General features: G+C 46.4%; 2 protein-coding genes across 10 annotated transcripts in view; one reads left to right on the top strand and one right to left on the bottom strand.

The window, feature by feature from the left end:
* The window catches only part of PTK2 (protein tyrosine kinase 2), a 182,783-nt gene extending 169,973 nt beyond the window's left edge, over positions 1-12,810 (top strand). For 7 of the 9 annotated variants that reach the window (XM_014965332.1, XM_014965324.1, XM_014965326.1 and 4 more), the window contains 7 exons: positions 2,685-2,747; positions 5,363-5,402; positions 6,109-6,215; positions 8,703-8,711; positions 9,925-10,080; positions 10,565-10,645; positions 11,580-12,810. In XM_014965332.1, coding sequence (XP_014820818.1) covers positions 2,685-2,747; positions 5,363-5,402; positions 6,109-6,215; positions 8,703-8,711; positions 9,925-10,080; positions 10,565-10,645; positions 11,580-11,792 — 669 coding nt within the window. In that variant the 3' untranslated portion in view covers positions 11,793-12,810. The remainder of the gene's footprint in view (positions 1-2,684; positions 2,748-5,362; positions 5,403-6,108; positions 6,216-8,702; positions 8,712-9,924; positions 10,081-10,564; positions 10,646-11,579) is intronic. The other 2 variants (XM_014965325.1, XM_014965331.1) reach the window with 1 other exon arrangement.
* Positions 12,811-13,614: 804 nt separating this feature from the next.
* Positions 13,615-14,609, bottom strand: part of RPLP1 (ribosomal protein, large, P1) — a 1,392-nt gene continuing 397 nt past the window's right edge. Inside the window, exons 3-4 of the mRNA XM_014965333.1 lie at positions 14,166-14,283; positions 13,615-13,735 (exon numbers count right to left, since the gene is read on the bottom strand). Of these exons, the coding sequence (XP_014820819.1) occupies positions 13,656-13,735; positions 14,166-14,283 (198 nt within the window). The 3' untranslated portion in view covers positions 13,615-13,655. The remainder of the gene's footprint in view (positions 13,736-14,165; positions 14,284-14,609) is intronic.

Raw genomic sequence — 14,609 nt, 5'->3', positions numbered from 1 at the left:
GGAATCTCCATCCCTGGAGGTGTTTAAAAGACGGGCAGACGTGGCTGAGGGACATGGTTTAGTGGTGATTTTGTCGGGTTTATGGTGGGTTGATGGTTGGACTTGATGATCTTAAAAGTCCCTTCCAGCTTTGGCAATTCTGTGATTCTATGAAATACTTTTGGGCCTCTTCTTAGTCTTTGGATGCAAAAGTGCATCAACTATTTCTCTGTTGTTCCTTATTGTCCAAGTTTTGATGGGGCAGGAGGAGGAAAACGTTTGTAGAAGCTGAAAGGGCTTGTGTTTCTGTGACACTGAAGATTTTCAGTCCTTATTTTTAAGACCCGCAGATGGCTGGGGTGCAGGTGGGCTGTGTGGCTCTGCAGACCTGCTCCTGGACCTTCTGCTTTGCCATTACCCATTGGCACTTGGTAGCTTCCTTCTCGGTTCAGGTTCTCAGAGATGCCTGGCCAACACCACTGCTGTCAAGAGGACTCGGTATTTTTGTTGGCAATGGGTGAAACAAGTGTTTGTCAAGTTAATAATACTCATTTTAGTAATGTTTTATGTGTGTTTATGTGTATTTGCAACCTTTCTGTGAAACGATTCTTGGGCTGTAGCTGGGTGGTTGTGTGCTCTTCACGTGTGTCATGTCCTGAGGCCTTTGCTGCTGGTGGTGACTTGGGTAATTGAATTACTGCTGCGATTTGAAGTTGTAGAATTGGGCATTTAGAGGGTTCAGATGCTGGAAGGGAGGAGGACCTTGTTCATTAGACGAGGAGATGGATGATTTGTCTGTTAATTTAGCTTTTTTCTTTTAATACCAGAAAAAAATCTGTTATTAGAACTAATGTGTATTTTTGTGCTTCTGAATCTTTTAAAATGCTCAATATCACAATATTCTCTTTGGAGTCGGGTTTAGGGTGCATTTCTGGAGTGATACATCATTAAAAGCACAAAGAACATCGTGGACTCCTGTGCTAAAATATCTTTGACTATTTCCAAAGACTTTGGGCACTTCCCTGGCTGGAAACGATCATGAAACGAAGGCAAATTGTGAACATCAGTGTGATAGAAATGTCATTAGTCATGTGCTGAGATAAACAAGGACAGTGATTTGCTTAAAAATACAATGAGAATCAGGACTGACTTTAGCTGTCTAATGAAGTATGTAACATACCCATATCAATGGAGACTTTAATCAGAAAAATAATTCCTTTATCATAAGGGAATAAACTAGAAATTCATCAGTGGTGGCTTTTAGCAGGGGATTTGTCACACGTTCCCAGAGAAATATTGGGAATTGCTTGCTCGTGTCTGCTTCAGTTCTTCGTGTTTAAGACGGGGTTAAATATTTCCCTGTCTCGGGTGATTTGTGTATTTTTAATCTCCAAGTTCTTTCAGGCAGCGACTGGCTCTGGCTCTGACAAAGACTGAATGAAAACCCAAAGTATAAACCCTTCAGACAGAGCACTGGCACAACTGGAGTATTTTTAATAATAAAAAGATCAATATTAGTGTGTCTTTGCAAGTTCTGTCTGCCCTGCTGGCTTTTTAGGGTCATGTAGTAGGATATGCCAGTTGGAATTATTCTTTAAAAAGAGAGAAGGAAAGGGATCTGGAGTAGCTTTGAACTAAAAACAGATATATTTGTCCCCTGGAAGAACATGGGGTCAGTTTAGTAACAGTCAGCATTCACACGCCTACATTTCTCTAAATAACATTTTTTCATTCTCAGGCTGTGTGTCCATTCTGTGTGTATATATAGGTACAGGCTGAGGAAGGGGGTTGTATTTTCACTGACGTAGATACACATTTTATCCATTTTCATTAATTCCTCATCCGCTCTTGTTGGAGAGTGAATGGAAGAGTCAGATAAATCCTCTTTGATTTTATGGTGCCAGAATCAGTGCAGTAGGAAAGCGCTCCCGTGCTGCTGAACTCGTGCCTTCAGATCAGCATTAACCTTGGTTTTACACCCACCCTTCCCTTGTCTTTCTGTGTAATTAATGTTGTCCTCAAAGAATAAATATCACACACCTGGATTTGCTGGGGAGATGAGAACAATGACTAGGAAAAAAGAAATAAGTGGTGGGGTCTTTTTTTCACTTTTTAAAACAACCGAGCCCTGAGTTCCCCTATCTTGCTAAAAACCTCTGAACTAGAAATTAGCTTACTGCTTGTATCAGGAGGATTGTGCATCTGGCTGCCTTCATTAGCTTTCTCTATCCAAATGCAGTGCTTAAAGAGCTCCAGTAATTGGCCCCCTTTGCAGGCTTGGAGAGGGAGCCAAGGACATATAAGCCGCCGTCAGGCAGGAAGCGGGAATTAATGCGCAGCCTTTCTCATCCCGGGCTTGGCATTTTTGCTGTTGGGAAGCAAACTATTTTATTTATTTATTTATTTATTTAAAAGAAAAAAAAGATCAACTTTTGCTGCCTTTGAGAAAATCAAAATGCAGGTTTTCCAGTGTTGTGTTAGAGAAACGGTACTGTCAATATTTATAACGAGCGCTTTTCCCCACGTGTGTGGAGAAGGGGGGTGAGAAGCAGCTGCAGCAGCACCGGGGGGGGGATACAGGCTGGATCTATTTGTCAGTGTACATTTTTAACAGTGTTTTCCTGCCTTTCCAATGATTTTAAGGGCAGGGCGCCCGGGGGGTGGGTAAGCTGGGATGGGGCTGAGCTGTTGGATCTTTGTTTCAGAAACCCGACGTGCGGCTCTCCAGAGGCAGCATCGACCGCGAGGACGGAGGTCTCCAGGGCCCAGTAAGTGTTGGGGGGATCTTCTCACCTCCCACCTCTCTCTCTGCTTTCCCACCAGAGCGTCTCATTCCCTCGGGCTTCGGGATGGGAGGGCATTGAGAAGTTTTTCCTGAACGTTTCCACTGTCGTTACGTGGCTCTACAGCTTTCCAAGAGGCTCAGCCTCTGTGGGAGCATCCGTGGCAGAATCGTTCATGAAGCAGTTTGGGGGATTTGTTCATGAAGCAGTTTGGGGGATTTGGGGGTTTGTTGAGGTTTTTTTCCCCCTTGAAGCTGCCATTGAAACAAATACTAACACGTTTCTACAAATACGTTGCAAGAATTTTTAGATGTCCTGTCTAATTGGGCCTTTTATTTCAAAATGTGGATAGTTTTCTGAAAGTTCTGTCAACAGGAAGCAGGATGAAAATAACTTTTGCAGTTGTTTAAATATCTGAAGGGGTTTCTTCCAAGGAATGTAAATGTTGCTGTTGTATTACCCAGGAATCTGTTTGGGGTAAACGATCCGCTCTGAAACAAATGGGATAAAGCCCAGGGCCGTTCATTTCTGGCCAGCCAGCAGCTGCAGCTCTGCTCTTCTTCCTTACAGGCTTAGCTCTTGTCTGTTTAACAAAAAAAGAAAGTCTCTCCAATTGTTTAATTGCCATTGGAATCTCTGAATCATCCTGATCGAAGGGAGGGGTTGGGCAAGAGACTGTTAATGGTAAAACCTGCTGTTTCGTCTGCTGTTTATCCCCAGGGATCACCTTCCAACTATTCAGGTTAATATTTTAAACACACTTTCCTAGTTCGTTAGGGATGCAATTGTAAACTCGTTTGGCTGCAGCATTTCTTCACTGCCTAAGAATTTAGGGACTCTTGCTGCATTTGCAGCCAAAGTACAGTCATGGATGAGTTTCCTAATGACACACGCAGCGTGGTCTCTGGAGACACTCACCTCTGGAAGCCGCTAAGATTTTTTTCTGTGAAATCGGAGAAGACCATTAGTTATTGTTCTGTCTTTGCTATTGTTACGTCTTTATATAAAGAGCGAGTAAAGTATCCCTGCATTTCGTGCTACTCGTTCAAGATAACCTGGAGATTTTGAAGTCTGTCAGAGGGGTGATGGAGGTGGCTGTTGGTGGCACCAGGTTTAAAGTCCAGCTGGTTTCTCCAGCTGCTGCTTGATTTCAGCACAACCACCTGGGGTTAGAATAAAAACCACCAACCCCCAGATCTCAAACTGCTTGTTGTAGGGGACGTCCTGTCGTCCCAGACAAGGTAGTACAATTTCACACCCCATTTGAAATAGTGTGAAGCAACCACTTAGTGATCACTCACAAAATGAGTTTTAAAAGAGGCTCTAATTCGTGATAACTACATTTCTAGCTCCAGAATTTGATTTTGTGGTTTTATAGTTCTTGATACGTTCAGAACATCACTCTGACGTCGTTTGCAGAGGGAAATGTCTAATGTTTCTGTGGTTGACAACACAAATCAAAGCTGATGACATGACTGATGGCGCTGACAGAAAGCAGATGTTATTTGTAACTAGAGAGGGCAGCTGTGGGACGGTGTGTGAGATGATCGGTTTCAGAGGTTTGTGGTGACAGCAGAAGAGTTTCAGGGCTTTGGATCGTTGAATTCTCCTGGTTTCTGAAAGTGAAAGAAGATTTTTTTGCAGAGTTGTCAGGGTGAATATGCGCCTTTATTTCTAGCCATCACCTTTCTGCTCTAAAGTACTAAGTTGGTAGAACATCATCTATGAAACTTAGAACTTCAGATTTCTCTTTGTTCAATACGTTTTTACGTGAACTTACTTTCTGGAAGTTGTGCTTCTTCACACAGTTTTCCACAGCAAACTGATAGAAATGAGCCCAAAGTAGAGTTAGCGGTGGAGTAGTAGAGTTAGTTCATCTCTGCCTACATGAGTAATCAATAATGCATTATAATGGATGTTCTCTTTAATAGTGGTTTTGACACGTGGTGTGGGGCTGGCTTAACCTTGGTGACACCTCCAGCCAATGTCCTGGTCCTTCCTCCTCATTGTTTGGTTCCACTTTTAGAGCCTCATTATCTATTATACAAGGACACATGGGAAGGTGGAGTCGTCACAGAGGAGATGCTCCTGTTGCACCGGGCAGGAACTTGTTGTCATTGTCCCCTTTAAGTCACTCTGCTCTGCCAAGCGAGGAGAGGACAGGGGATCCTCCATATCACGTGTCCTGTCTGTCCCAGGGATGGCAGGGTCAGGCATATTTATAGGTGGTGATCAGATCCCCCCTCAGTCTTCTCCAGAATAAAAAGACCCAAGTCCCTCAGCCTCTCCTCGTAAGAGAGATGCTCCAGGTCCCTCATCATCTTTGTAGCCCTAATACCACCACATTTGATTAATAATGAAGCATAAACTGTAACGTAGAGGCCAGGGCTGTTGTGAGTGATACAAAATGAATAAATTCGTTTCTTACTGTATAAATGATATACCTGTGGTTAGGAGCTTAGCTAGTGATGGGGAATAAGGACGTGTTTTTAACTTTTGGGAATGTGGTTGAGAACTGGCTCCTCTCAGCGTTGGAGATGGTGCTGAGGAACATTGGGAGCACTGCAATGACCCGTCTAAGTGTATATTTTCTTTTGTAGGCTGGCAACCAGCACATATATCAGCCTGTGGGTAAGCCAGGTAAGCAGTAAACTCATATCCTGTCATCTCCAGTCCTTGGTTACAAGCCTTCTGGTGGCAGTCGTGACCAAAGGTTTATGGCAGTATTTTCTCAGGAGGGGTGGGCTCCATTCCCAGTAACTCCACAGAGGTGTGTGGGTGCTCTCCGTGTTTAAATTCCCCGTGCGGTCCCCAGAGACGCCGTCAGCAAAGCCAAAGAGAGAGAGTGTTTCATCAAGGGGTGGGAAGTGTCTAGAGGAAGCTGAGTCACCGGGTAGGACTTCGTTCAGACACGTGGAACAGAAGTAGACACCTAAATTTAGGTTTCTCGGTCTCAGAGCGAGTCAGAGCCGTGATTTCTGCCACGAAGAAGTGTGATTCTCCCAGGCGGGACACAGTGTGTGTGGTACCTGGCTGTGGGACAAAGGGCCTGGGGTAGGATGAGGAGCAGTTGCCCCATGAAGGGATTTTGGAAGTATCTTACTAAAACAGCCACGTCATGAATTCCACAAACTTTCCTTTCTGCGTTTCCTCAGCAGAAATAGAGATGAAAAGTGTAGCTCCTACACAGAATGGGTGTAGAGTAAGGCACGTAAGGACCTACAGCTCCTCTGCTCGTAGCGTGGAGCACGTGGAGCCTTTGTAGCCTTGACTACAGACCAGAATGGTGCGGGTACATCCGGTGCCTTAATCCTCTGAAATGCAAATTGTCTCCTTCGTTAACCAGATCACGCAGCTCCGCCAAAGAAGCCCCCCCGCCCCGGAGCCCCCAGCCACTTGGGCAGCCTGGCCAGCCTCAACAGCCCCGTGGACAGCTACAACGAGGGCGTCAAGGTACGTTGCTCGGTGTCACACGAAATACATCTCAGAAAAATGAAATACTGCTGCTGTGAGGTGGTTTCCTGTTCCTGAGGTAGAGACCGTGGAAAGCCAAAGAGACTGAACTTCCCAAATAATGTTGTCACGGGGCAAACACGCCCTGGCAGCTCTCCAGGGAGGTGAGGAGTTAACTGGTAGGCTCATATCCTCCACTGCTGTGATTCAGCACGTTCCTCACCCAGAACCTCTCCCAGGTGAGCTCGTTTCCAGTTTGAAGAGCGTGTGAGATCTCCCTGCTCAGCAGGAAGGAGCACACCCAGGGATCCTGGTTACTGGGGTAGCACCAAAGTCTCCTGTCCCTGCACAGAGAGGTGAGACACGTCTGAGCTGTGAGGCTCCACAAAACTCTTGCTGCAGCACCAAGGCTCCTTAAAACCCTCCTAGTTCTGGGGAAGAGGGGAAATGGGCTGTCTCACCTGGGACCCAGGTACTTTCTCATGTGGTGTTTCATCTCCGGTAAATAAACAACAACCCAAAAATGAAACTTGACAGTTTTCTAGCAGAGAGATGCTGGAGGGTGCTGTGAAACGTGGCTTCCTGTCCCCTGCTGTAGTTGGTGTCAGTGGAACTGCTCCTTAGTGTGTCCATCACTTTTAAAATCCTGCCCCAGGGTGTTCTCTGCCTTTGGGACCTTCAGGAAAGAGGAAACCTCTGGGTGACCTCAGGGCCTCCTGAGGGGACCCAGTGGGGCTATTTCTGATGCCAGCTGTTTCCAGCAGCTCGATGTAATAGTGGGTACAATCTAATAGTGGATATAATCTAAGCCCCACCAAGCCCATAGTAAAGAACAGGAATCCACGTTGCGGAGGCCACAGCTATTGCGATAAGTGACACTGACTTCAGGTAGTTTAAGAAAATACAGCAAAAATCCAGTTCATCTGACCACGAAATTCAAAACTTGCCACCAAAGCAGTATTTTAGGACAAATTGATCCCAGGCCCTGCCTCCCTGTCCCACTCTTGCTCTCTTCTTCCAGGATTATCAGGATATTTCAGAATCACCGTAAATAGACAGCAGTGGTGAATTCGAGCAGGATTATTTATTATAAACTGCTGCCAGAGCTTTTCAGGCTGCCAACCCTCGGAAAATGTCAAGAAGCAGTAACAGATGTGTTACTAAACTTGGCTTCTCTGTCATTTCCTTTCTAAATGCTGATACTGGAACATGAAAAATGTTTTCTGAAATACATCCTTTTGACAACAAACAAACCTGAGCAGCCAAAGTCATTGGTAATAAAAAGTGAACGAGATTCGTTTACTAAACAGCTTCTTCAGTGGCAAAGAAGGGCTGGTGTTGCTTTTTCTGTCGAGAGTTTTTTGAAATCCCTGGAAGTGTTCAAGGCCCAAGTTCAAGTGCCCCATCCCTGGAGGGGTTCAAGGCCAGGCTGGATGGGGCATTGAGCAACCTGCTCTAGTGGGAGGTGTCCCTGCCCAGGGCAGGGGGGTTGGAACTGGATGATCTTTGAGGTCCCTTCCAACCCAAACCATTCTATGATTCTATGAAATTGGATGGGTTTATGCCCCTTCAAGAAAACAGCCCATTATTTTTTGATGGCATATAGCAGGACTGAAGATGCTTCTAGGGTTCATTTCAGAGTCCCTTTTCTGCACGCCCATTTCAGAGTCCTGTTTCAGTCTCCCTTCTCTGCAGAATACAAAGCAAGAGGGTTTATCCTACTTGCCCTCTGGAGCCTTTAGGGCACACCATGGGAAATAGGTGGGTTTCTGTTACTCACTGAGGCAAATTCAGCCAAAGAAACTCCTGATTTCATAGTCTGCAGAGCAATGGTGTTCATGTTGGGTATAGACACACAAAAACTTGAGTGTTAAGAGGCACAGATGTCCTCTGTGCTCTTGAAATGTTAGGGCCTGGCTGTAGGAACTGAGTTGGGTACAGTCCATCTAGAAGGGGTTCTTGGTAGTTCTTAACCACGACTGTGATGGGTCATGGCGAACAGGACCCACCCAGTTAGTTTGATGACCATGTATTTCCTATCATGACTTCTCTTTAGGAAAAAAAAAAAAAAAAAGAGTTTTGAAAGATGAATACAACATTTTCTTGCGTAAAGGTTGACCAGGATGTTGCAGAGCCCCCTCTGCTCCGTTTCCCACTCTGCTGCTCGCCCGACTGGCTTGTTCCTGCCAAGCTTTGCATGGTCCTCTTCCCCGTGCGTTGGGGTGGGTGACAGGGAGCAGGGGTGCATGGCAACCCCCCGTGCCAAACGCACCGAGAGCTAACACCAGTGACTGGCCCCTACTGTCCAGGATGCCTTTTTCGTTGCAGGCTTTTTAACTGGTCTCTTGATTGCTACGCGTGTTTTTTGGGTTTTGGTTTGGTTGTTTTCGTTTTTCTTCCTGCTGAGTTTTATTAATATTGTTTTTCTTTTTTCCCTTCTTTTGGTAAATTTCTTTAACCTTCCCCCACATTCTGCTCAACCAATAGCCATGGAGGGTAAGCAGTGCCTGTGTGTGTGTCTACGTGCCCTGTGCCAAAATGTCTTTGCATGTGACTTTTTGCCAATCACTGTTTTAACTTCTCGATTGCTGGAACCGATGAGAATCACAGCCTTTCACTGGTGATTCGAGGCCATTACAATGTTTTCTTCTGCCCGAGGTGTTTTCTGATCCCTGCACTAGATTGAACCTCTCTAATCCTTGTCGGTACCCACTTAGTGAAATGCAGCAAAATGGAATCACCGCGCTCTAAATCCTTTGCTCCTTCCTTAGAGTTTCATCCAAGTAGTTTATTGTTTCAGCAGGGGGGTATCTCAGGTGCTTCCAGTGAAACACTGTGTCACCAGTAGGAAATAAACTGGTTTTTAACCACCTGCGTGGGTGCTTGGGAATCCCATAGCGGTGAGAGAACTGGGATGTTTGTAGTTTCCCAGTTCAGGAGCGGAGATACCGAGGAAGTTTTTCAAAGTTTGTTTCTTTCCTTGAGCTGGGATTATTTTGGTCTGTGTTGGATTTAGCTCCAGACAGATCCGACTCGATGGAAGCTTTGCGGGAGTAAGAACTAGAGGATTTTGGTTAAAAAGCTATTTTTTCTGATCTATTGGAAAGAAACTGTATGAAAACACGTGGTGTTCCCCAGCAGTCCAGGTGGGAAACACCATCCCCACCATTTTTGTTAACCTGATGTGAATTTTCACTAACAAAACAATTAAATATCCTGCGATATTCTTCTCTTTACCACATCAGTCCGTCAACTGTGTTCTCTGACCTTGTTTTGGGGCACAAACCCACCTTTTCTGGAGTGAGGGACCTGTTGTTGCCTTAACGGTGGAAGTTGTCCATCAGAGGTGAAGCACTCGGAGGTGTCGAGTACCTTGTGCTCCTCAATCCTCAAATTATTGACTTCTCTGTTGTGGGAGTTACACTGGAAGAAGCTCTTCCAGGGAAATCCTGGTAGGAATTCCCCAGTTCAGTCAGAAGAACTAAAGGAAATTTCCTTCAGCTCCAGGAGTGAGAGCACTTGGGGGACGGGGGACCGGGAGGGGGGTCCGTTGTGGATGCGAGACCTTCCCAATGGGAAGGTCTCGCATCCACAACGGACCCCCCTCCCGGTCCCCCGTCCCCCTTGAGTTCATCATCAGAGGTTTGGGAAGATGCTGAGCTCCATCTGCTGGGGACAAGGAGCTTAAACAAGCCTTCTCCACTTCCAGATCCAACCGCAGGAGATCAGCCCTCCTCCTACGGCCAACCTGGACCGCTCCAACGACAAGGTCTACGAGAACGTGACGGGGCTGGTGAAAGCAGTGATAGAAATGTCCAGTAAAATACAACCGGCGCCGCCGGAGGAGTACGTGCCCATGGTAAAGGTAAGGAGGCCCTTCCTAACATCAGTGGTTTGGTTCTCTCCTCAGTGAGGTCTTGGAGTGGTGCAGGAGAAACCTTGGGGCAAGTTGGGAGTAGAAGAGCTTTTTGTGGTTTTGGGGGGTAACCAGGGGCTGAGGGCTGGAGTGTTGGACACTGTGTGGAAATACATCCACACCAATAGTGTGTAAACAGTGGTTTTCTTCCCCAGTTTGCTTGTGGAGGGGCAGTGAGGTGTGCACCATCTTCTCTGCGTTTCATTTTTTTAAAAAGAACTTTTTTTTTTTTTTTTTTTTAATGAACCCTTTGGCATTTTGGTGGTGGAACATGGTTTTCAGAGTCCCTCAGCCATGTTCTACCTGCGCTCTTACCCCAGAGAGGGATGAAGTGCACCAGTTGCATCCTGCACTCCGGCTACAAGTCTCTCATCCATTCATTCCATGTTTTTAAACTTAATTTTCTTGGGTTTTGGTGTTTTTTTTTCCTTAGGAGGTTGGTTTGGCATTAAGAACCTTACTGGCGACGGTAGACGAGAGCCTCCCGGTGCTTCCTACCACCACCCACCGAGAGGTACGTGGAGCTGCCCTGGCCTGTTATATTCCACGTGAGCCCCAGCAGGACAGGGATCTGGGCAGGGTTGGAAGGTTTAGATGAGATATCCCATAATAACCTAGTTCTGGATGAGCAGTGATGAGATCTTTCAGTGGAGTTCATGAGTAAAACCGTTTTCCTGCAAAACCTCGAATGAGTGCAATAACGAGCAAACCATGGTTTTGGGATGGGATGGTTCCTTGAGTGCCATCTTGGAGAATCACCCCAACTTCAGCCGTGTGGTTCTGAAGGCACATGTCTCACTTCTTGACCTGTTTTATTTTTTAGATCTACTTTAATGATAGTAATAAAAATATAGTGACCTGGAAACCCAATAACAAGGTGTTAGAACCCTCCAGGTGTGGGTGAAGATCCGCTGTTTGTGATTTGGGTTTAAGAGTGGGTCCTTCCAGTACCTGAAGGGAGCCTACAGGACGGCTGGGGAGAGCCTGTTTAGAAAGGCCTGCAGTGACAGGACGAGGGGCAATGGCTTCAAGCTGGAGGGGAACAGATTTAGACTGGAGATTAGGAGAGGGTTCTTCACTGTGAGGGTGGTGGAGCACTGGAACAGGTTGTCCAGGGAGGTGGTTGAGGCCCCTTCCCTGGAGATATTCAATGTGAGACTCGACAAGGCCCTGGGCAACCTGGTCTAGTTGGGGGTGTCCCTGCTGACTGCGGGGGGGTGGGACTAGATGACCTTTGGAGGTCCCTTCCGGCCTGGGCAATTCTATGATTCTATGATTTGGATTTAAGAGTGTGCTGCTCTTTATCTCCACACCTGCCAAAATTCCATCTGTTCCAGGGAGCCCACAGAAACAGCCCCGGGGGCTGTCCAGGGAGGGCAGATGGTGCCGTTTGCCGTGTAGCGTCGCTCTCAGGAGCACAGAGACTTGACTGAATCTTCTCGTTGCAGATCGAGATGGCCCAGAAGCTGCTGAACTCGGACCTGGCCGAGCTCATTAACAAGATGAAGCTGGCCCAGCAGTACGTGATGACCAGCCTGCAGCAGGAGTACAAGAAGCAGATGCTGACGGCCGCTCACGCCCTGGCGGTGGATGCCAAAAACTTGCTGGATGTCATCGACCAAGCCAGGCTGAAGATGATCAGTCAGTCCAGACCCCACTAAGTGCTGAAGGAAGAGTTTTTTCATCATCAGAAGAAGAATTCCGCTTGCGAAAGGATGTTCTTCCACCTCCCACCAGCAGCGAGGATTAACCCCAGCACGGTCCTGGCTCGGAGCTGACTGACGGCTCTCGGTTCTCTCTGGTGACAAAAAGTTTAACCCCAGTTTTTATATGGTAAAAGCTGAGCTGGTCTGGGATTCCAACAGCGGCATCATCCCCCCGTGTCCTCGGGGAACGGAGCGCGCTCAGCCCAGAGCTGCCGCCGGGGCTACGGCCTCGGGGCCAAAACTTACCCCGAGCGGCAGAGCGGAGAAAGAATATTGTGAAGTGAAGAATTCGGGGAAACCTCAGGGCTGAGAATTCTTGCCCACAGTATATGAACTATCCAGACTGGAATTTTTTTTTTTTTTATTAGAACACTTAACGTCGCAATATGCTAATCACAATTTACAGAGAAAGAATAAAAAAAGCTATATTTTCAAGACTTCGGTCATTTCAAGACAAACTAAAAGCCCTCTTCATCTTCCTGCCTTTTACTTTTATGTGAATGTGTGAAGCATTTGTTTGGAACTAGCTGTAGAACACAACTGAAAACTCGTCTCTTTTTTTTTTTGTTTTTCCACCAGAATAACGTGCCAGTTCTTTTGTAGCAACGTTGTTTTCCTTGGAAGCAAAAATGCTGCTTTGTACCAGAGCAATTCAGAGCTGCATTTAGAGGAGTTCTGTAACCATTCATGTCCCCCCCATTTTTATATAATTTATAAAGACAGATTAAAGCCATGTTGAATATTTTAAACCCACTGTAGTTACTAACCCATCCTTTTGTCTATCTTGCCTGGGAGGAGTTACAGTAGAGCAGTGTAATTAGATTTTCCTTGGTTTTTTCCAGTTACGCCATCTGTTCTGTTCAAATACAAACCACACTCCCTTTTTGCTGTTGAGGGATATAAATTATTCTCAGGAAGAATATAATGAACTGTACAGTTACTTTGACCTATTAAAAAGGTGTTACCAGTGAAACCCTGGCTGTATGAGTTTGTGTGCACACTGCAGAAACCAGTGTTTTCTCCCACCCTAATCCACAGGATTTTACGAACTTAGTTATTTACTTAAGGAGCAAAAACAAACCAAGATTTAAGTAGTTTTCTAGAAAACAATGGAAAAAGTCAATGTAACCATCTGTGTAAGTGACTTGTGATAAATTGGTGTCACCCCTTTAAGCTTTTAAAATCCCTTTTCTTAGGGGTAAGTTTATTCAAAGCAGGAGTTTGCACAGACTAAACCCTTCCACGGGCACCCACGTCTCTGAAAAACCAGAGGAGCTCCAGTTTCCTGGGCAGAGAGGGGAGTGCAGTGTCCACTGTGGGTCTGGATACAGACCCACCCTCCTACAGTTTTAGAGTCCTTCTTACTCATAATGTTAATATTTTAGAACACACATTAGAAAGACAGCCCTTACCTTCTTCAATTGCTCTGGGAAAGGCCTGCTCAGTAGTTGCTTTAGAAATATACTTTTAAAGATTCTTTCATATGTAAAACTACACAAATCTTCCACATGTGCCCTTCAAAGCAAAGCAGTTTATGAAAGATGCTCAGTTTTGTTGCAAAGGCAAAAAACTGACACCCCTACCAGAAGCCAGGCTCAGTGCCTGGCACTGCAGGACTCAGCCTGCCTTTAAATGATACCTGCTCCTGAATAAACACAGGCCCAGCTTCAGCCTCCAGCAAGGCTGAATTCTCAGCTCAAGGCCCTTCCTCCCCTTGTCTTATCCCTGCCCCCAAAGAGGTTAAATTACCTGGTACCATCCATGTGAGAGACAAGAGTACATTGAAAAGTTCTTTATTACAGATGGGTACAAAACTTTTTAGTCAAAAAGACCAAAGCCCATGTCGTCATCAGATTCCTCTGATTCTTCTTTCTTTTCCTCTTCTTTCTTCTCCTCGGCTATAAAATGAGAAAATAATCAGGATTTTTCCTTAAGAGGCACATATAGTTAGTCACAAGCGCAAGCTGCGTAATGCTATCGCACCAAGCCAACAACCCAAGGAGACATGTTTCCACTGGTAGGAAAGTGGGTTTGTGCCTTCAAATAACACTTTTACAGAGCAGGTGCTCTCTTTTCAGCCTCCAGGGTCGGATCCTGATGCTCTACAGAAGGAGCAGCCTTCACTGAGGTAACACCAGTCCCGCACAGTGACTCAAAGTGCAATTCCACCCTAAAGCCAGGGCCTGGTTTGCTCTACCCACGTGTGCTATGAAGCACAAATCGCAAGGGGAAGAGCCGGGCTGACTCTCAAGCTGAAAACAAGCAGTTTTTTAACCCAGTGTTTGCTGCAGCTGATGATTCCTGCCTTGGGTGCAGCACCCCCCTTACCTGGGGCAGCACCGCCTGCCGGGGCAGCACCACCAGCAGGAGCAGCCGCAGCCGGGGCCCCGCCGCCGCCCGCACCCACGTTGCAGATGAGGCTCCCGATGTCAATGTTGGCCAGAGCCTGGGGAGAACAACCAGGGGGGATGCCCAGTCAGCGTCAGACAGCCCCACTTCACCCTCTGTGGGCTTAAAACCCCACCATGACATACCAACAGCTGCTTTGCTCTCACCAACCCAGTCACTGGGTGACAGCATAATGTGGTGACTTGTGCTCGTTAAAAGCTATATTTTAAAGCTAAACCTGTAGGGATCCATTGCCCAAGTTGCCCCCAAAAAAGACAATGGCTGGGTGTGATCTGCACCCAGGCAAAACAGGGACGGCCCCACAATCCTTACATCTCCAAGAGATGCCCGGGTCGCCTCCCCCAAATCTCTCACCTCAGCCCC

This window comes from Calidris pugnax, unplaced genomic scaffold (genome assembly GCF_001431845.1).
Source record: "Calidris pugnax isolate Ruff unplaced genomic scaffold, ASM143184v1 scaffold41, whole genome shotgun sequence".
Taxonomy (NCBI): domain Eukaryota; kingdom Metazoa; phylum Chordata; class Aves; order Charadriiformes; family Scolopacidae; genus Calidris; species Calidris pugnax.
Note: the sequence above shows the minus strand (reverse complement) of the source record. Positions and strands in the feature narration are given on the sequence as shown.